Source organism: Lepisosteus oculatus, chromosome 9 (genome assembly GCF_040954835.1).
Source record: "Lepisosteus oculatus isolate fLepOcu1 chromosome 9, fLepOcu1.hap2, whole genome shotgun sequence".
Taxonomy (NCBI): Eukaryota; Metazoa; Chordata; class Actinopteri; order Semionotiformes; family Lepisosteidae; genus Lepisosteus; species Lepisosteus oculatus.
The window spans coordinates 11,690,103-11,712,609 of record NC_090704.1 but is presented as its reverse complement, the minus strand read 5'-3'; the positions used below and the strand labels follow the sequence as shown (position 1 = coordinate 11,712,609).

The 22,507-nt window shown below is 37.2% G+C and overlaps 1 protein-coding gene across 4 annotated transcripts in view; it reads left to right on the top strand.

Moving 5' to 3' along the window:
• Window positions 1-22,507, top strand: part of nek7 (NIMA-related kinase 7) — a 65,046-nt gene continuing 42,539 nt past the window's right edge. For 2 of the 4 annotated variants that reach the window (XM_006634872.3, XM_069194140.1), the window contains exons 1-2: window positions 1-238; window positions 18,051-18,132. In XM_006634872.3, coding sequence (XP_006634935.1) covers window positions 18,079-18,132 — 54 coding nt within the window. In that variant the 5' untranslated portion in view covers window positions 1-238; window positions 18,051-18,078. Of the gene's footprint in view, window positions 239-6,471; window positions 6,665-18,050; window positions 18,133-22,507 lie in introns of those variants that run through there. The other 2 variants (XM_015355609.2, XM_015355610.2) reach the window with 2 other exon arrangements.

Below are 22,507 nucleotides of genomic sequence, written 5' to 3'. Positions count from 1 at the left end.
ATGCTGGGATGTTTACATTACTGGCACTGAGCAGGAATGGGGAGCAGCTGAGGCACAATCCCTCAACACAAATCACACTTTTCAACTAACTTTAGAAGTTCAGACGGTAAAATTTTAAATCCGAATGGTAGGCTGCCACGCAGAAGCGGCCCACGAACTCCACTGCAGACCTTGAAAAAAGTAATCGAAAAGGCAACCGCCATCAGAAGTCCCAGCAGTGAAAACACACCACTTCCTGGTAAGAAACCCCAAGAAACTGTGAATACGCTTCGCATGCTTGGCTTCAAAAATATTTTCTAAGTGGCCTTTCAGTTTTCTGTGGCGGAAGAAAGTTCATTTCGTGCTAAAACGTCGATGAAGTGAAATACTATCCTTCTTTTTTACTCTGGATCACGTTTTCTTAATATCTAAAAGTTCATTTTTAGTTCACTGTCATGGATTCCCCACTGTAACTAAGAGAAACGGACCTACAGCTACCGTGGTTGACTTACAGACTAAACTAACTTTATAAATGAAGTCCCACCATTCGGTCTGTTGGGCTTTCGCAACGTTTTAGAAGTGCGAATCTTTATCTAGCCACATGTACACTATTTTGCTCACACTGTGCTATTAACAACGATGGTATTTATAGGCCGTATAAATATAAGAGGTGGTGGATATTGTGGACAGCACAGTACGTTTGTCTGTGACTGTGAAAGCCAGTATTGACGCTCTATTAACAATATAGACACACATAGAAAAAAAAACAATATTTCAAGCCTTTAAGAGAGCAGTCTTGAACAGGTTTGACAATAGGGCCATCCCACCCTGATTTCAGGATGACTCATGCATATATCAGCCTAATTCCTTTTTTCTCCTATATTGATATAACTATAGCCTTATTACTTTTTTTTTCTCTCAACTGAACCAAGCAATAGGATAACAGCTGCGGACATCAGGTGGGTAGGGATTAGACGTACTACAATGTTTGAATTTATAAACTGTAGCTCTTGTACATGTATGAGAAAGCCACATGGAAGCAAGGGTTTTCCATCATTGCAAGAAAATAAATCTTGATTCTCCTGTGCTACATGAATAACATAAAATAAATAAAATAAAAAAGGAAATAGAATGTGCATAGTTAAAGCTGTGTGGGGCAGACATATGTCAGTCTTTCACCAATGGGAATGAAAACCATTTTGAGACAGTTCCTGCTATAAACATCTCTTGCACCAATGGGAGCAAAAATCATTTTGTGACTGTTCCTGCCATAAAGGTCTTTTCCACTGATGGGAACAAAAATCATTTTGTGACTGTTTCTGCTATGAAGATCTCTGGGGAAATGTGTAACATTGCACATCAGTGTAGCTTATAAAATTGACATAAACTAGTGATAGTGGCCTTATTGACAGAAGCTTGAGACAGACAGCGTGGAGTGCGAGCAGTTGTACATTCTCAGTGAATCAGGTCATGTGTGACCCAGTTAAACAGCAGATTGTAGGAGAACATTCCCCCTCCCCTTTCTTTCTGCCTTCTTCATACTTGGCCTTTGAACCTATGATTTAAAGCTTCACTGCCCGAGGTCATACACTGAAACGTGTGTTAGCACAAGACAGTTTTATGTTTTTAGGCATTTTCACTTGATCACGTCAGGTAATATCCATAAAACCTTGTGGGAATTCATGATGTCTTCAGGAGAGTTGCAGTTGCAGTGTGAAGCGATTGGAGAGCAAAACTTGCTACCGACAAGAAGAAGAGGCCTCTCAGCCCAAACAGCCCATTTGCTAGTTAGCAACTAATTGGATCATCCCCCAGCCCTTTCTTGATAGAAGCCAGGCTGTCGGCTTCAACAAATCTGATTCTCAGATTCCCAGCTGATTGGGTAGCTTGTTCCATACCCCCACAGTGCTTTGCGTAAAGAAGTGCCTCCTGTTCTCTTGTTTCAAATGCATTTCCATGTATGTTCCACTTGGAACCTTTAACACAAAGCAGAGGACACAAGTGGAAAACTACTAAAATGGTATTCAGAAATTTCAGCAATGGAACACTTAGGTTGTAAGTCAGCTGTTGTAACAATAATGTTTACAGTACTTTAAGAAATTATTCTTTACAGTATAGACCTTAGTAAAGGACCAATTTTATTAGCATTAGCCTGGGAGAGACCAAGACACACACTAATGGTCTGTCTAATGCTGACCACCTCTTTCACTTGCATGTTATTTTGTGTCAGTCTTAAAATCGACATACCGTACTTAGTGTTAAACCCCAGCTCTGAGGGTGTCTGGCCATCGCTGATCACCCTGCTCATCCTGTGCAGTGCTGTTACTAATGGTCCTCTCATGTTAGTTCCTAGCCATGATGAGCTATTTGCACCCAGTAGCCTGCATTTCAACCAGCAACCTGTTTAGGGTCTGTGCTGTCCCATGGGAAGCAGGGTGACCCACATTGTAGATCTCTCTGCAGCATTTTCTGAGACTAGGGTAGTCGAAAAGAGTAACGCAAAACAAGATGAAAATAGCTCAGCCTGTTGATACCCTTTATCGTGGATCTGTGCCTTTAAGAACAACATAAAGCAGATATAAATAGATAATACTTTATTTAACAAGATACTGTAAGTCAGTTGACTAAATTGTTTTTTTCTGTACATTGATGATCTGGTGAAGAGGCTTGCACTAAGGTTCTCCAGAGAATATTTAGAATTGAATATGTTTGCTTAAAAACCTATTTAAAATAAAGTTCCGGGCAAGAGAGATGTTTGCTTTTCATTGGTAGCAAAGGTTGTTAGGCGCAGACCACTTCAGCCATGGCTTGCAAAGTGGTCTGGTTGGAGGCCCCTGGACTGGGCTGGAAAAAGAATTTGTAACATTCTTTATTTTACAGAAATAAGTGGTTGACCAGTCAGATTTTATTCTCTGCTTTCTGACATTCTAGAGTTATTGCTCAATCTTGAGCAATGTTTTTTTGTGATTGTTACCTGGCATCTTCAGCCATTATTGTTTAAGCAGTTATGTATTTTTTTAAAACGTTCTGTGTGTTCAAGCAATTGTTCTTCTAAAATACTTTCAATAACTACGCTATTCTGTTAACTTCTTCAAAGCATTATTGCTCCATGGTAGTGTAAAGATCTCATACAAAGACAAGTCTAAACTTGTAAATGCAGAACAGTAGCACTGTATGTTGCCCAAAAGCCTATTCACTGTCTCTTTTCTTTGGAATTATGGTAACGTGACAGAAATGTGATATTCAGTGAATATCAGCCAAAAGTTAATTCCTAGCATATTTGAGTGGCCCGTGTTGCAAGTCTCAAAAATCAACTGTCATCTAAAATGATTTTGTAGATAGCTGATGTGGGAATCAGAGGATATATGTCAGCAATTGTTTTGTAGACAGCCCTTGGCAACATGTCAGATTTTTTAGTTTTAAATGTGCTGTACTATAGGCTCTCTGCTTTTGCACAGATCTTTTGCTGTGTGATGTGTGTTGACCTCAAAATGTTTTGTACTTTATAAACCATACACAAGTAAGCATTTTAGACAGATGACGATTTGTACCTGTTTGGAGGCTTGGAAGTGTCATTTATCTCTGACAATGTTACAATTCATTATAGTTGCATTTTCATTGTGCTTATATTAATATTCTGATAATGCATTACTGGGAGATTTACTGACATGCTAAACTATATTTCTTCGTTTACGAGATCAGCATAACACATTTTACAACAGCAGTGGTATGCAAATATGACCCTTAATTATTTTGATTTCTTATTATTCATTATCTTTGGAAGGTTTTTTAATTAACACTCAGTTTTTTGTAAGAAAGCGCAATGTGATTAGAATAAGAGAATGCAGGAAGAGCAGTAAAACAGATGTGAAGATGGAAAGGTTTGCTACAGTACATATCAGTATACAGGTATGTAATGTTTTTCAGCTGTAAAGGTGGGTAGAAACAGGACTCTTAGAAATCTGGATAATTTCTATGAACATGTCTAAAATACATTAGTAAACTGCTACTTTACTGTCCCAGTGTGAAATTTAATTCCTTCAGTTTTGTCTTTTGTCGTCCTTTCTATCATCTCACTGTTGAAGCTGTGACGAATTTCACACTGGGCTGAAATTGTCCGCTTCTAAAGAGAATTTAAAGGTTTTAACAAAAAACGTCCTATACAGGAAATACTTTACCTCAGAGACAGAGTTAGATTAAGAACTACATTCAAATTAGTAATTTCCTGGTATCGTAATTATTGAAATAAACACCTTGATTTTCACCCTTCACAAAACATAAAAGGCATTGTTTCTTTTTTCACGCATACTTACCTCTGCTCAGATACACTCTTATTAGGGCAGCATTGGGAGCACTGTCAGGGGGCCAAAACCATACCTAAAGCTCCAGGTAAAGTTAAGTGGATGCTTGAATGTTAGTATGCACATTTCTAAGTTAAACCTGAATAGCATTTAAGGACTTCCAAAAGTGCCAAGCAAAATTAAATCACAAATCTTGATACAGAGGTGAAATTTTATAAATGTTTTGGGGGGTGGGATGGAAATCTATTGAGTGTACTGATGACTGCATCCCAAAAAAGTGCAGTAATACAAATTATATACATCAGCCCAGTGGTCGTTGGTGCACTGTTATACTTGTTTATCATAGTTTTGTATATTGACAGCACTCAGTCATACTTTGCTATATGTTTTGGTCAAATTCAGGTCCTAGCCCAGTCTTCAACTGCTAGAATATCACAATGCATTTCTGGTCTAACCTACATTTTCTGCATCCTCTGTAGAATCCAGGTTAATCTCCGCAGAAGGTTGGCTCGTTTACTTTGTGCCGTTTTATTTTTTTCCTCTCGAATTAATATGATTTCATTGTTAGCTTATGGCTTGATTAATCATACAGTATATTTGGACAGTTTCCATATAAATCAGACTATGTAAATAACTTGCAATGATTGATGGTAATTCTTGGTGAATGTTAACCTCAAACCATCATGGAAACACTTGGGAACAAACATGCCTCTGCTCCTTTTGCAGAGAAATTAAGGCATTTCCATGGAATTTCTCATCTACTGTTACAGTTTAGCTTGGGACCAAAAATATTACCTCACACTTGTTCTGAAGGGTCAGTGCCAGTGGTCAAAATATGGTATTGTGGGTGCATGTAAATGCTTTTGGTTGTATTTTGCCCCCATTATATTTTGTTGTCTGTTTCAAGAACGTTAGTCTGTTCATACAGAGAAACGAAGCCTCTTTGGTAATGGCATTTGAAAGTTTTTTGTGAAGCAGAAAGGGGTGTTGGTGTTTTTTTCCCCACTTAAGACTATGCTGATATGAATTTTGCTCTTCTCTACTGAGATTGTTTTTTTTGCATTCTTAATTATGAACTGTTTAGGTTTGTGTTCTTGCAAATGTGCCTTTGTAAGAGCATTTTTAAAACTACCCTGTGTCGGCACTAGAGAAGTGAATTGGGAAATTGTGCAAGGCTCCCATCTTCAGTCTGAACAGAAGTGGTCATAATTGATCCAAGCAATGCTTTGTACTTGGCTTAGAGATTGTATTTAGCCCTTTTCTGCATTAACTTTGTCTCCATATAATTAGGTGAAGGTCAAGCATAGTGAGAAGATGAGCTTGGCTATAATTAGGATGAGAAGAATTAAACACAATGACACTAAAAGACAGAATATAAGTGAAGAACAGTGGGAAAGACAGTTTTTCCATTACACCTCCAGCTTTTAATGGCTCTTTAACAGCACTATACTGATACAAATCATCACTTGAGGTGTACCCTTTTTGTATTGATCTAATGTTACCTAGGATCTAAGTAGGTTGGTATCTTTTGAAATAATTATAAATGTTTGAAATCCAGCATGGATTATTATCTTGTATTTCTTCTTTTTGTAGGAAGAAATATTTCTCATCCTTTAAGTTTGGAAAGAAAAGAACGCCTCTCCATGAATAAAATTTTGTTTTCTCTAGACATGTACGGGAGTCCCCTGAGATTAGAAACACAACAACATGAAGTTGCCATAAAACGAAACCAAAGCGAAATAAATTTCCACCCTGTAAAACTGTAAGACTTTCTAAAGTATAAGCTGTTGGTGTTTATTTGTTCCCACAATGCATTGGATGAGTTTGAAAGTTTTACAGGACTTGCATGACGAAATCAGAGAGCGATTGCTTTTTTGAAAAACAAAAGTTAGAATGCAGTTGTTTGTAACATTTTCAAACCTTTTGCAGTCACGTTAATGGCAGTTTCAGTCTGTTTGGCCTGTGGCCTGGCTGTGCTTGATGTGAACCACAAGAATCTTCTGGCATGGATGTCCCAGTTGGAGGCCCTTGGTATTCTTAATCACTGGGAAACAAACAGGCTGTTGGAAGCTGCAGGAAGCACCATGTTTTTTCAGAAGTCATGCCAAGTTGGACTCTGAGACCTTTGCCAGTGTGGTTGTGGGCAGTGTATAAAAATACTTTACAGATGTCGAAAGCTGGGCTGGGAAGCCAGCAGGATATTTTGTTGTTCTTTAAGGTTTTGACAAGGTTTGGTTTAGGTTTTCAGCGAGCAAGAGCAGGAAGACGCACCGGTGCCGAGCATCCTGGCATGCATGCCGGGTTAGGAGCCAGCTTCGTTGACAGTTTAACAGTGAATATTTTACAACATGTGCTGTCCTGGAATGCTGCACATTGTAAACAGGGTGAGTACCGTAAACCCTATTTACTGCGTTTGTAAGCCTTGTAAAACTTGCATCTTAAAGCCATGGACTAGGAAATGGCGGAATACGTGATGTCTATATCTCTATAAAAACACAGATGAAAGGGGGCCGTCTCCTTGGATAAGGATTGTAAGTCACGTTAATCCCTTCTGGGACAATCTCTGTCTCCATGTCTTCTTGACATCCTGTAGATTGAAATGCCACTATTTAAACATTGAAGGATCAAGAAAAACAGACATTCTGACTGTACTAATAGTGACAACAGTGTTGTTATATTTTTAGTTCTTCTGTCCAAGGTGGTATGACATTTTAATTTTGAAAAGGTGTAGAAACTGATGGATGACTATAATGATTACTCATTTGCAAATATTTTCTTTTAGAATTTAAATTGTCAAGCGTGACCTAATGAATAGAGGTGAATCGAACAAACTGAACTTGGAAATATGTAATCCTTCACATAACTGACCTTTCTGAACTCCAATTGCATATCAAATGGTATGATGAGGAGGAAAAACAGCTCAAGTGGTGAAATTGGTTTCCAGTATTAGGAAAAAATATTGATTTGTCTCCTCGAACATTAGCTTCCTTTATGTTTTGCTGATTTTTGCAGGAATGGGAGGAATCCTTTTGAAGTTTTCAGCCTGTGCCTATTTTTTCAGCCGTGTGTTTCATCTCTGTTGTATTTTGTAAGTAAAGACCTAAACAATTTGTCATGGAGACAAACACTAATACCATTAACATGTGTCCTACTTGTAGAGTGACACCTTTCAGTTTATGACGGTCGAGATTGTTTGAAAGCTTTGTGTTCTGTTAAAACGAGTTGTAGCATGGGATTATAGGAGATATGACTCATGGCTGTGCTACTGAGTGCTGTGTGACCTTGAAGACACACCTACTGCTGCAGTGTCCAACATTGGTATATCAGCTCTTTTGTTTTTGTGGGAAGTTTGCAATCTCAATAGAAAAAAAAAAAGTTTGACTTGTTTGTTATAAACCAAACTTCTTGGGGTCATTTATTGTTTCTGTTTGGAATTTGCACCATGCAAATTAAATATCATGTAACAATGTTGGGTTTTAGTTTTTGATTCCCACCTTCACCTTGTTCAGTTATTCTACATAATGCCAAATTTGCATTTCTCCAGAGCCTATTGTTTTGGTATTCTTAGTTTCAAATGATGATCTCTTTTGAGGTTTTGAAAGTGCATCACTAATGATTTCTTGGTTCAATAAATAATGATAACATTACTTTATTAACCCTTTACAATTTCTTGCATTAGGAATTTTATTTACGCATACCCCAGCTTGCTCTCCAAGAGACACAAAGACAGGGAGAGAGCCTGTGGTCAGAGTGCAGGGTCTGGCATTGTACGGCGCCCCTGGAGCAGTTGGGGTTAAGGGTCTTGCTCAGGGGCCCAACAGAGTAGGATTCCTCTGCCGGCTGTGGGATTTGAACCGGCAACCTTCTAGCCACAGGCCCAGATCCTTAGCCACAGAGCAACCGCTCCGCCCCCAAGGTTTTAATTTTCTTTTCAGTTAAGAGGATCATAGAAGTTCCATAGCTTATATGGCATCCTTTAAATTTAACATGCATTTGTGTTAAATTTATTAACCCTGTAAATACTGTATATAGTGATTAAAGGTGGTCTCTGGGAGCAGCAGTGTGGTGCACTGGCTTGGATTTTGCACTCATACCTGGAAGGTTGTTGGTTGAAATCTCTGGTGACACACTGCTGTTGTTCACTTGAGCAAAGTACTTTACTCCAGTTGTTCCAGTAAGATAGCCAGCTGAATAAAGCATGAGCCAAATAAATTAGAAAGTGGGGCCCAAAAGTAAAGGGATACCATAATATTTTTTGCTTTTAGAAAGCTGCTTATTCCTGGTAAGGAAAGTCTAGGCACTATTGCAGGGCACATGGCCACATTGGGACCATTTAGATTAAACTGTTTAGTAGGAGGTGAGAAGATACCGGAGCACCTGGAAAATGTGGCCCTAGACATGAGGAGAGCATGAAACCTCCACACAGAACGTGCCCTAGGCCTGAACTCCATCCAAGATCCAAGACCTGTAAAGTTAAAAAATAATATTATTGTTGACCCAAAGACGAGTGACATCTCAATACACAATATATAAGTGTCTTTGGAAATTATTTTGTATTATTATTTATGCATTAATGATTTCTAAACAATTGCAGTGCGAAAAATAAAAGCTGTACCTTAAGCATTGTAAACCTTTCTCTGCCCTGTTCCATATAAGTAGCTCTCTGTGAGACTGAATGCTTATTTTTGTGATGGGATGTGGAATATTTTTTTAAACAGTTCTGAAGCTAATTTCCTTAAGTCATGAAGGGGATAGATGGTCAATGCTATCTGATGATTATCGGCTATTTAGTCAAGTTAAGAGGAAGATAGTAAAGCATTATCTTTGAAATATCAAATTTCCAAATAAGATTTCTTTGGAATGTTTGTCACAAACGGGGAAAGTGGAAACTGATACATCTTTACTAGTGTCCTCCCTGATCACAGCAGTTTAAACTGAACTAATTCCCACCAGTTTAAATGACAATACTTTGTATTCCAGTTCAGAAAATGTGCAGATATAAGCATTAATGTGTCTTAGAAAAATGTAAATGGACATTTTTGCCTTCAGTGAGATTTTTAATGGGAGCTCGGTATGGTGTGCACTTGTGATTAATTTATTGTACTATTATAAATCAGTGAGATGTTGAAGTAGGATCCTCAGACAGATTTTAAATGGGCTTCAGATTTAAAAAAATGTGCTGTTTTGCAGACAGAAAAACACACACTGTTAATTTGACTTCTGCAATCATGTTTGGTTCTTGAATTGCTGTTCCTCCGAGTTGATGAATTGTGTATCAACTGCCATAGAAAGTAGTTTTTAGACAGAAAGGCTGCCTACTGAGGTAATCAAAATCAGATGATTTGGAGAACTCAATGGAATGAGGTGGATTGGATAGACTTCATGGTCTTTTTTATGACATGACCTTTGTTATTGCTTTCATTTCTTTGTTGAAGGGGATCTGAAAATATTTTTGCCAGAAAAGTGTATGTAAGCAAAACATTCTTGAGATTTAGTAAAACCAAATCTGAACCAGCAGTTTGAAGTCATTGGCAAATGTTCTGGGGCTCTTTGTTGCAGTTCACTCCAAAATTGTTTTTCCAGTATTGTTCTGAGTGTGAGAAAAGTACCGTTGCGTTGGCCTTCAAGCATATAGAAATAAGTAACCTTACCCAGATGTGTTGTCTTTTTCAGTTGTGATCAAAGCTGATTGAACAAACTGCATTACCAACAAACTGTATCTTCATTAGGTGAGAGGTAAATAATGTGTGACTGTAAGGAAGCAGGCCAGTGTGGCCGTGCTTCCGTCTAGACCTGTGGTTCTCAAACTGTGGTACGCAGAGTTCCCCCAGGTGGTATGGTGATGATGACCTTGGAAATTTGTGTGCACTGAAAAATTGGGACGGGTTTTCATATTTTCTATTTGAATAAAACTAGTCAAATACGCAGCCTACATACTACGATACAGCGCGCGCTAATACTTGAGAGGACACAAGAGCTACTATGTAATTCTATTCCATTGTATAGGAATATGTGCTTTGAACGTAAGTGGCCAATTGTATTTAAAAAAGTTCTCCAGCAAATAGGGAGGTTGGAGAATGTGCATGGTTTTGGAACACTGGCAATCTTGAGCACAGGGAAGTGTGATAGATTACCGAAAAATATTTAAGGACTGTTCTAGGTTTATTTCAGAAAAATACACAGAGCGTCTGTGTTTTGCTCCCATGCGCGTGAAATAAAAACTTCTTTTAACTTCTGAGATGGACTCCTGAAACGGAGACGGGGAAAAATGCTAGCTTGTGGATTGCTTAAGCAGGTAAGCCCCACACTATTGGTGAAGAACTTTGTTTACCGTTGGCAAAAGAGATGATGTGTATTATGTGTAGAGAAAAAGCTGCTAAACAGCTCGACCTGCTGCCCCCTCTGAAAGACACAGTCACTCATAGAATTATTGATATGGCAGATGATGTCAAAAGTACGCTGATATAGCGTGTTAAGATGAGCAGTTGCTTTTTACTGCAATTAAATGAGCCTGTAGATGCCGTTGATTTGGCCAATTTGCTCGTTTACGTTAGTTAGGAGTTTGAGGGCATGTCCCTTGAGGACTTCCTGTTCTGTAGCTGCTACCAACAAGAACTACAGGAGAGCACATATTTCAGCTTCTGACTGAATTTATCGAAGGGAATGGCATCGTCTGGGTAAAATGCATTTGTAAAGACGGTGCTAGAGCAACGACAAGCCGACACAGCGGTGTAGTTGCGCGAATTAGAGAGGTTGCTCCAGATATGAACTGCAGCATCCAGTGTGAGGCCTTGGCAGTCAAGAAAATGCCTGTCGATTTAACATATATTAGACTCCGTTGTGAATTGTATCAAGGTTCGACCAATAAATTCACATCTGCTTTGCTCGACTAAACAGGCTCACCCCTCTCACTGAAATGGTAAGTGCTTTTTTATTGTTTATTTTTAATTGTTGTTGTTCCTGTTGTCATTCTGTAAAGTGCTTTAAGAAGCCACCTTTAAAGGTGCTATATCAAATAAAGTTTATTATTATATTTATTTTATGTGTGAGTGTGTATGCGTGTGCGCTCATGTTGGTCATTGAGATTAACTGTGGTTCCTATGAGAAGATGACTTGTAGGTGGTACTTGGATCCTTTGGTTTGATCAGGGGTGGTATTAGGTCCAAAAAGTTTGAGAACCACCGGTCTAGAACGTTGGTTATAACGGCATCTTGTTTGAACTGTAGGACACTGATGGGTGGGACTTTGAGATGGATCCTTTGGTTTAAAAAGGAATGTAACTGAAATAGTGTAGTAGAAAGCAAATCTGAAAATGAACAGCTATACTAAAATGGCTAATTCTGGTTTATAGCATGGTATGAAATTGTATTAGGTGACAGTTATTGTGGAAACTTCATTTTCCTTGCATGAAAGAAAACCACGTAGGTTGCGTACTGTATATACAGTGAATCTTCCGATTTGAAATCTGGTGTAACTACATTCTTGTAAAACATGGAAACTTCAATGCCTTTCTTTGACTTCTAGGGTAGCTGCCAGTATGTTGAAAGCTTATTTTTTCACCTTGATTGCTCCATTCAGCTTAGACAATGGCAACTCTTGCTTCATTTACTCTGTTTAAGATAATGGGATCATGGGTGTAATGTAGACTGGCTAATTTTAAGCATGTCCAGTCCTATACAGGGTAGGTGTGATTTGTTGTAGCAACTAAAAGTTGTCACTGCTTTGGAAAAAAGATAATTCTGTCCTTTCTTATAGAATGCTTCCTCTGTCTTGAGATGGTTTCTTTTATGCTTTATCGTTTAACCAATCAACCATTTTACACAAAAGATTCAAATTCAAAACATTTACCTTATTGTATGTTGCTAGGGTGTTTGCGCCTCCTTAAAAAGAGCTGCATTCATTTTAATACATGCTGAAATGATACAGCGATGTGTGGTTGTGAAGTGTTCCATTTTTATCGAATCTTGAAATGACAAAGTTTCCTTTTCTTGAGTTTCCTGCTTCATCTGAACTGTAGCGGTCTGATTCTTTCCAAGAAACCGAGCAGCTCTGCATGCTTGGAAGATATCATGACAGCACTGTGCAGCAGCTTCACAGTGCACTCCAGTGTACTCAATTTATTCTGCCACTTGATGTCTGCAATGGATAACAAATGCTATAATCCGTCAGCACAGTTAAAGCCCTTTCCTACAGCAGACCACTCAAACTATCACCCAACCAAAACAGCAAAAATGATTTATAGATACAGCTTCTCTTACCACGTGCTTAATTCCTTGAAAACAGCAATACCAACAAGAAATTGTTTACCACGAAATTATGTGAGGGGGAGAATGTATTCTATTGCAGTATATATTTTATGATATAAATATGACCATATATAGTAATGGATGTGTTGCTGTGTTTAACTGTAGCTCTACCTTAAATAAATTCATATGATATTTAAAAAAAGCACTGAATAAATCTTCTAATGTTTTTTTAACACAATGTGTGCCTAAATACATTTTTTTTATTCTTCTTACATTGGTTTAAATAGAACGTCTGTTGACACGTTTGAAATTGGCCTTATTCCTCATTCAAAGAAGAATTTTCAGTTGAAAGACAGTGCTGTATATAATAATAATAATAATAATAATAATAATAATAATAATAATAATAATAATAATAATTGCTTACACTTATATAGCGCTTTTCTGGACACTCCACTCAAAGCTCTTTACAGGTAATGGGGACTCCCCTCCACCACCACCAATGTGCAGCATCTACCTGGATGATGTGACGGCAGCCATAGTGCGCCAGAACGCTCACTACACATCAGCTATCAGTGGGGAGAAGAGCAGAGAGTAATTAAGCCAATTCATAGATGGGGATTATTAGGAGGCAACGATTGGTAAGGGCCAATATAATGGCCGTTACAAAATTACAGGTGATCGTGGAGGTCTTTTAATGGGTTTGTGATTCTGGTGATTTTCATTGCACAGGTATGTTTCCATGAATTCTGTTCTGTTAATCAAAATTGGACATTGCGTTATAAAAATTGACAGCGCTTATTATGATGAGAATTCAAAGGACGTTTGTGTCTTACTTGGATACCTATTTGGGGAAAAAAAGCCTTATGTATGTTAAATACTATTATGCAAGATGGTCTAATTCAAGATTAATCAACTGGTTTTGTTTGTGTTTTCACTGTAAAGCACCTGTAGAATTAACAGCAGCAAAACAAAAGCTTCTAACCTACATACTGTGGAGAAAAAAAGTGCAGAAGCTCTTTAAATGTTGCGCACTACAGATAATTTGATGGTCTTTTAACAGTGTGCCAAGTCTTCTAAGCAGACTCTTCTCAAAAGGGGAGATATGAAAAATAAAGTGACAGCTGCATGCACTTGAGTATTTGCTAAATAGTAGACATTTGTGTGGGATGCTTCAGTGAGAACGAAATAAGAACTGCAGCATAAGAGCAGGACACGTAAAAGAAGGGTACATTTACACCGTCCTTCTCAGATTCTAGCCAGCCTTTCAGATTAAGATAAGGGGAATTTATGAGGGATACTCAAGAGGAGTTTAATATGTTCAGCTGAATGGTGTTGATTTGAAAAAAAAAAGTCTATTTGAAACACTAAGAGCAGATGCACGAAAGTAGCTCTTAAGATCAGGTACAGTACATTTTGTGAAGCTGAAAGTAATCATGTTGGCTTTGCAAGTTGCTAAGGTTTTCAAAGTATAAAAAACATTAAGACACACGGAGGAAAAATGAGGCTCTAAAGAGGCACTTTCTATTTGGGTGTTTGATCTGGAATATGGATCAAGGTCTGAGGCTCCTTGTAGTCTAGAACTATTTTTTTATTCCCATAAAATGCTACAAATCTCTGCAAAATGCACTGGTTGAAACATTATGTATCTTTCCTATGTATAGATGTTTCTCTGCAATCAAATCTGTTGAAAATGGATACATGACTTAATTCAACTATGTTTAAGCAAAAGCAGACCTGTTTCGTTTTGCTCTGTGATTGGGACATAATTTTAAGGAGTTCAGTTCCTGCTGAAGATTTTTACATCCCAGGAGCCAAATTCTGTTTTAGAGTTTTATGGCAGCATTTCCCATTTTATGTGGGTCCAAACTATTTTCTTCTCTGGTTTTTAATCAATTGGTTTGAGGTTAGTTTTAAAATGACTTTAAGGGTAGATGTCCTGAACAAACAGATGTTTTGTGTTCACTTCGTGACTGTAGCCTTTGTGTAAAAGAGTAAATCAAATTATTGGTAATTTCCAGAGTCATGAAAGAGGGGTAAAATGGTGTATTGGAGTTCTGGAAAGCTGAATTGAAGACTAAAGTGAATTGTGTTATATTTTGCTGCAAATGTTTTGCTATACCTGTATTATTTTAAAGAAAGCAAGGAACATTATTTTGTCAGAAGTAAAATGTAGAGTTGTGGGGGTACACAATGGAATTTCCCAAAGTTAGCAATATTTTATGAAACCGCACAAAGATCTTTAATTCCTTTTTAGTTTATCTCAAACTTCTATTCAAGTTTAATTGAAAATCCTTTGTGGTTTCAGGGGCACATCAAAATACAGCAAAAGACTAATGATTTTCATCATAAACTGGAAACTGGAAATTTCAAAATGTGTGCTCCCTGTCCTCATTAGTATTTTGCAATTCAAAGATGAAGACGTTGAAATGATCAGATAGTTTTCTGTCTTTCATTAAAACTCAAAGATTTCTCAGTTTCTTGTAATCATGGACATGCAGCTATATTGTATATGGAAGCTCAAAGATGCTTTTGATTTGTGGAGTCTCATACCAAAGCCTGAATAGAGTTTTATTTTTACAACAAAATTAAAAGTTGTTGCATCTGTAGCCATGTTCAAGTATGCTTTACAGCTTATTTTCCAGAAATGATGATAACGTTTTCCAAATTGTCTTAAGAAAAACCGGGTATTAGATTAGTTCATTGTGAATAACCTTCTTAGATTCCAACTTTTTCCCCTTATTTATAAAATGAATAATGTAACACAGAAGGAACTGGAATTGAAGTAAAGTTAAAGCAGTCTCCTCATTTGGCCTCCTTGGAGACTCAGGCAGGGAGTTACATGGATTTGGACCATCAGTTAGTTAGTGGCATGTTCTGTTAATGAATATTGCTCTAGGTGAGCGATTTGTGGGTTGAATGACTGTTGGCTACTGTGAAAGTGGGATTTAACTACAGCTTTGCATTGATGCAGTTACAGAATGCACTCATAGAGGACCAAAGGCCAGTAAGGATATAATATCCATCTAAAATTTAAGATGAACTGACAACTTTACGTAATTTTCAGAAAACCACTAATTAGTAGAGTATTTCTCTCTTTACATTGAGTAGTTGCTGGTCTAGTCTGATGTAATTTCTGACTGTTAAGGCACAAAGACATTGGATCACCAAGAAAAAAACCTCAGGGTATCACAGTGCGTAAGAAATGTTTTCTGATTTAGATGACGTGAATCGGTTATCTTTCCCCTCCAACTGACTGTACTTGTCAAGCTCAGCACTTGGCTCTGTATCGCAGCCTCACCTGTAAAGCTGATTTCTATTTTAGTCTATTGATATTTCCTGCAGAATGAACAGAACAGAAGCTCATTGCTGCACAAAATAAAACCGCAGTGTGGCCTACTTGGGGGATACTGCGTGTACCAACTCGGAGTAAGTGTAAATAGCATTAATATATTACATCTTCACTTTCACAGTACAGTACATAAGCTGGGTGCAGTAATTATTAATATAAACCATTGGTGACACCTCAGCAAAGAATTACTGCCAGCCTTCATCATTTTATTTGTGAGTAATTTCTGCCTATGAATAGGGCTGGATTCAGTAGGTGCTCCTTCCTAAGAGCAGGCTACTTTACGGCCAAGGCAGCTTCATGGGAAAGTACTAACTACATCTGTTTGAGGCCCAGCATCTATTTGCTTTCTGGGAACAATCTTATTGTAAAATGCAGTCAAGCCTTTTATTTTAAACAAAATTGTACTTCGTGAGTTTTAAGATCGTATGGTTTTTGATGTGCTATACATGGAAGCATACACTAAGATTGTCACCTAAGATTGTTCTTTCTCTGTTATTTTGCACACTGTCAGTGATGAGTTCTAGCATTCTTAATGCATTCTTAATTGATTCTATTAATGAGGGTGTAAAGAAACTTGAGTTTGAGTAGATGCAAATCAAACGCCCTGGAGTTATTCTGACACTGAGCTAGGTCAAGAAGCTGATGTTGCCAGCATTAATATTAAATGGTTGAAAATGAAGTGTAAATAAGTGTTAGTGAGGGTTTTCACTCCATGATACTGTGATCAGATACTATGTTGAGACTCTGAGATGTCTGTTTGAACAGATCTTTCAGACGTATGAATAGATTAGTGCTGATGCTCTTGTAGGAAACGCTTCTCAGAAACAAGATACAGCTCTTTGGTACATTTAGTTTAATATTTTTTAAATCCCATTATCCTTAGACTTGACTGATGTAGCTAAATGTGGCTTTAGTCTCTTTTTGAAGTGGATTTTCTGATTCAAGGTAATAAATTTGTCTTGACCCTTGTCGTCTCTCTAACTCATGAAAATCACGAAGAAGCCAAAATTTCCCTAGGAGTGTAAAAGGAAGTCTGTTCTATACCTCATTTGTTATCTCTAATTTGTTCATGGTGTCTTTTGCAAGGTGTTCGTATTTGAAATGTGTGTTTAAGGAACATTTTAAATTTTAGGAAAACTCCGAATGTCTAATATACCCAGAGAGTGATTACACTTTTTCAGGGAAGCATGTTGGTCTTGTTGTCAGAGCATGTTCACAGGAGGAAGTAATTAGGGGAAAAAAATAATTTAATGTCACTCCAGATCTCATAGTTTCAATAGAAAATTTAGTTTAATTAGTGATATTAACCTTTAGTAAAATAATAAGTAGGATTATTTTGCCATGGTGACAGCTCATAAGTGTCAACCACATTTCTGCTCTGTGGATTTTAATTAGCTTGGGAAATAGGCTACATTCTGTATGGGCAGTACAGCTGAGACAGACAGCTGAGATTCATTTATAGAAGAACTATAAGTATGTAGTACTTTCTTGGATTGAGCTGGAATTTCTTATTCTTCAGAATGACATGGAGTACTGTATGGTTTAGTAGTCTATGCAGTATCTTTGTGACAGCACGGATATAGCAACTGACAAGAGTCATTAAAATTCAGATGCCTGCATATGATATGTTGCTAGATGCAGAAAATGCATCATGCATTATGGTTTTTGTCATGATTTATTTAAATTTCACAATTTAGTTTCATTACCACTAGTAAAATATTATACACGCAGATCTGGAGATTCTGCTTTGATTTTTAAAATGAAAAGTCTGTGTTTTCATTCTGTATCACAAGTTCTGTCAAACACATTTTTTCTTTAATTTTCCTTTAATCAAAATGCTCATCATTGTACAACAGAAGCTTCGGCACCAGTGATACAGTCCACCAGATCCGTTTAGTCAGACAGTGCCCCATTAACACAATGGAAATCATTCAGGATCACGGTGAAAGTAATATAACACTGCTTTTCTGCTACCTACGGTCTTACTTTAGGTAGTGACACTGAACCCATATGTAAGTAGTCGATCTAACACATCGGTGAAATCCACATGTGTCTGTAGAACTGCAGTAAGTAAAAGATTTTCAGTGTTTAATTTTATTTGTGACTATTCAGACATGTAGCCATGAACATTCGCAGTTCATATAAATCTTTTGTTTAATTTTATTTTAACAGAGGTGAAAAGGACTCAACTCCTGTCACCATGGATGCACAACCACAAGGCCAGCAGGCTGCGGTTCCTCTATTTCAGCCACAGGTACAATGACAAGCTGGAAAAAAAAGTCCTTGGTACTAATAAAATGCCAAGCTTTACATTTTTCAGTCATGGGGACTATATGAGTTGGGACTAAAATTAGGATTGTGTTTTGATTCACTGCATTTTGGCTGATTTGATATTTCCCCATTCTCCTATTACCCCCACCTACACATTCTCTGTTTCTCACCTTTCTGTGCAGTTGTGCAGTTTTTCACCTGGCTTATCCACTCATGCTTTGACATTTACTTTGTCTCTCTACCACTGGGACTATGTCTGCAGGCACAACTTAACTCTTCAACACTCTTCATCTTGGGAGATGTATACACTATACTGTGCACTGCCATCTCATTATATACCAATGGCAGGTGGATTCACAGTGGAAAGCTATATATATATATTTATATATATATATTCCCTGACTTTTTTTTTTCAGGTGTGGAGCAAAAGGTGATAATTGGATTCACCTGACAGTATTGCTGTTCTTGTTGTTGTGGTGATCTAATATTCTCTGTTTAGATTCTGTTCACCTACAGTGCTTGGGAGGGGAAAGAAAACCTGCAGTGATGCCACTGTCAAATGTCAGACGAATTTGGGATTCACAGATATATTTTTGCTTTTGTCAAGTAATTTATTCAGAATTTATTCTTTGGGCGCCTTTCTTCACAGAGTAGCAGATTATCCTGAAGTATGCTTCTGTTATAATGGATTTAACAGCAATGGATGTGAGCATGCCACACTGAGCCTTGTCTGTCTGAAAATACACATCTATTTCTGTTTGGTTTTCTTGGTTATATTTAACTTGGTTAAGATGCCAGTTAAGCATCTATTTAAGAGCGTTATGGTGATGCTAAATGGGGAGGTTGTAATATCTTAAAAGTGTATATACTAAGAAGAATATAGAGTAATAAATAATTCAGTCTAAGGTTACATCAGTTTTGTGATTTTTATGACTGGAGTTCTGTGTATCACACTGGTCTCGCCACATTGCAGTAAGGAGAATGCAATTACATTGCTATGCATTAGTTCCCTTTTTTAAAACTCTTTGTTGTTTACTGAGGGAAGAAAAAAGTAAATATTTCACGAAGGGGCTGGGTTAAAATACAGTATCATCACAGACTTCGCTACGTGAGGAGATCTTGGGTCGATATGGAATTGTTTCTATGGATCGAGACTTTTGCAGCCTGGCCCCCTGCTGTAGATCTGCGGTTCAATAAAATCCGCTCTGTTATGTGTGAATCTTGTCACTGCTGCATGTTCATAGCAGACGGCAACATCCAGTTAAAGATTTTTTGCAGAGCAAGTTGACGAAACTTACTTAAAAAAAATAATCCATATCTTTTGAAGACCAGTACGTTGATTTGAATAATTTCATAGAAGACACCTGCTTGGTCTACATCATATCAAGCACAGCAATTTTAAATTATACATACCAGAAATAATTTTATTTTTTTAAATAATCTAAAAGTTTTAAGTGTCTTATTTGGATTATGTTTTCATATTTATGTTTCATTTTACAATTGAATTTGATTGTTTATTAGGAAGAGTACACAGTACAATTCTTAATCTTTAGGTTCTTTGTAAGACTCTTAAAAGCAATGTAATGATTAAGTGAGATTTTCATAATATTTGTTGTTTTATTCTTTTAGATTCTACTTTATTATTATTAAAATTATTTCAATTGATAATTAGATGCAGGGAAACGTCCAATATAGAATATTCAAATACTGTAGAAAAAAATACAGAACCAGACGGCACTAATTCAGCAGTTTAATTCATGAATTATACTACATATTACACATTTTGAATTGCCTCCTTTTCACTGTATTAAAACGTACTAATTTTATTGCTTGCAAATAAGTGCATCTGTGCAAAACATGCAGACTGTAGAAAAATAATTCAGATGTCAAAGACCACTAAAACAATGATTATACGGTAATTCATATTGTAGTATAAGTTATCAAGACAGCTGGCTTTTAAACAGCTGAGTGTACAAAAGAAATTTAATCTGACTGAATCATTGAGGAAATTTACAGTCCAATGGAATGGCTCTAATTTCTGTTTCAGCAGTTATGGTTTGGTAAACATGTTAGAGAACTGAAAATTGAACTGTTAAATTATTGTATGCTGTTTTATCTTAAGCATTGAAAGGCAAGAGTGGAACTGAAGGGCATTCTATACAAATACAGCTTGTATAGTACATATGTTATGTAATTTTAAGCATTACAATTTTTGGTAATAAAGATACCACAGATTTCTTTGAGGTGAGGATTCCTTTAGTATGCATGAGGTGAAGCATTTTAAAGGACGAGAAAAAATATCCCTGGAAGTAACACTTCTTTATTTTATGGGAATTGTTGTATATATTTTTCTGCCATCGTTTGCTTTCTACAGTCCTGCATTCTGTAATCTTGAAATTTTCACCTCATATTTTTGCCATTTTTAAATACAACCAGTTGCAACACTGGTACAAGAAAAGACTTGTTTTATGCATGCTGATGAGGAAGGTAGAGTCATGCTGTTATGACCCTTGGCTTTGTTCTTCAAACGCAATTGAAGTTTTCAACAGAAAATAAAATGCAAATCTGTATTTACTGTATGTGGAACTACGCATATCTTGTTTGTTTAGTGGGTTAAAGATTAAAGAACATGTGATGAGCAGAAGTTAGACATATGCTGTTTGAAATCTGTAATACTCGTTTTACGGTGTTTAAAAATGTCAGTCGAGGGCTACCAATTGAAGCAGAACAGGTGAAGAGTGTCCCCTTAATACTTAAGAAATTTAAAGGCTTGCAGTGTGACAAGTGTAACACGCAGCTGTCCGTACAGTTATATTAAAAGGACCAAAGAACAATATGGAATATTTCTTTTTAAGCAAGACTGAAAATGTTATTGTGAATTGTTGATTTGCATGCTAGTCATGCTGGGAAAAAATATCTGCCAGTTATTATTAGAACTCACAGAGCTTGATTCCTTTTTAGTTTTTAAGTTTCACTTAAAAAAACATTATAGGTCTGTGTCAAATGCCTTTTAACAGTTTCCTCTGTGGGATATGGAAAATTATGCATCCTATATAGGCCTTAATATTTCTGATTTTATAATGAGACGAACCTTGAATAAAGGAAAAGTAAAACATTTTAATGTGAATCTATTTCTATTATTACCTTAAAGTATAATGATTTTAAAATAGTTTGTGATACTTACAGCCCTTTCATTGTTAAATGTAATAAAGGATTACTGTGGAAGATTAATGATAAGTTGCAGGTTTAGTATTTATTAAAAGAGAATTATTTCTGTTTTAGTTAGCAAAAAGTTAAAGTAGGTCTACAGTCTACCAGGTATTATAGGTACCATTTATATAAACCTATGAAGACTTGGAACAGATGCAAGTTTTGATCAATTTGCCAAGTTTTGAAGGTCCTCAGGGCTCTTGAGCCTTCAGGTTTTTGGTGAAGATGATCTCATAATTCACTTCAACCAATTTGCCTTCTGCACTGTTCAGAATGAATCTGAGATGTCGCGTGCATTCAGACCAATTTTGGGCTGACCTATAAAACCAGCTGTGTTTAGACTGTCCGGCACCAGTCCTGGCCATCGCTATGCCACTGAAGCTGAATTCCACATACAACCACTGTTTCCATTCGACATCATTTATTTTTTTTTCAGTGTGCAATATTTGAGCACCAGCACATACTGCTCTTTGTCGGCTTTTCCTTCCGTGCCACTGGCAGTGTTGTGCTATCATATCGCACCTAATCCTCCGTGCTGTAGTCAGTGTCTTTCCCTCTTGCCTCTTGTCTCTGTCATCATGCCCATGGTACTTGTATTTCCATTTATGGTCCTGTCACCGGTGGCTCGCCAGTCCTTCTTCGCATCTCTTTGCCTGACATGCTGTCCCTTCAAGTCATTCCCAGAATGCTTTGCATAAAATGAATTGCAACTAAAAACAACAAACCGAAGCCGTTACATTTTAGAAGTGGGGATAAGACCTGGTCCAAAAGACGTGAACTATAACTTTTTGGCATTTATTTCCATCACTGCATTGCTCACTTATTCCCCTTGCTTTGTAATATTTTCGCAGATGGTTTTTTTACACTTAGAAACTGAAAAGAAAAGCTTGCTCAGAGGGAAACTATTTTAAACCTACGATTTTGTTATTTCCTTTCTGCACCACACCTGTTTTCTCTTGGTAGTTGGTTTTGTTTTTAGGTCCTGCGGAGCAAAACGTGGGTAGTGTTTTCCACAAGCTGCAGTCTGTACAAATTGTGATGCTGGAGAGTGACCCAGCGGTAGTTTGGGATGTGCAGCAATGCTGCTCCTCACGTCAGCTCCCCGCTCGAAATTGTATGACAAGACAAAGCAGCGGATGAGACAAGCT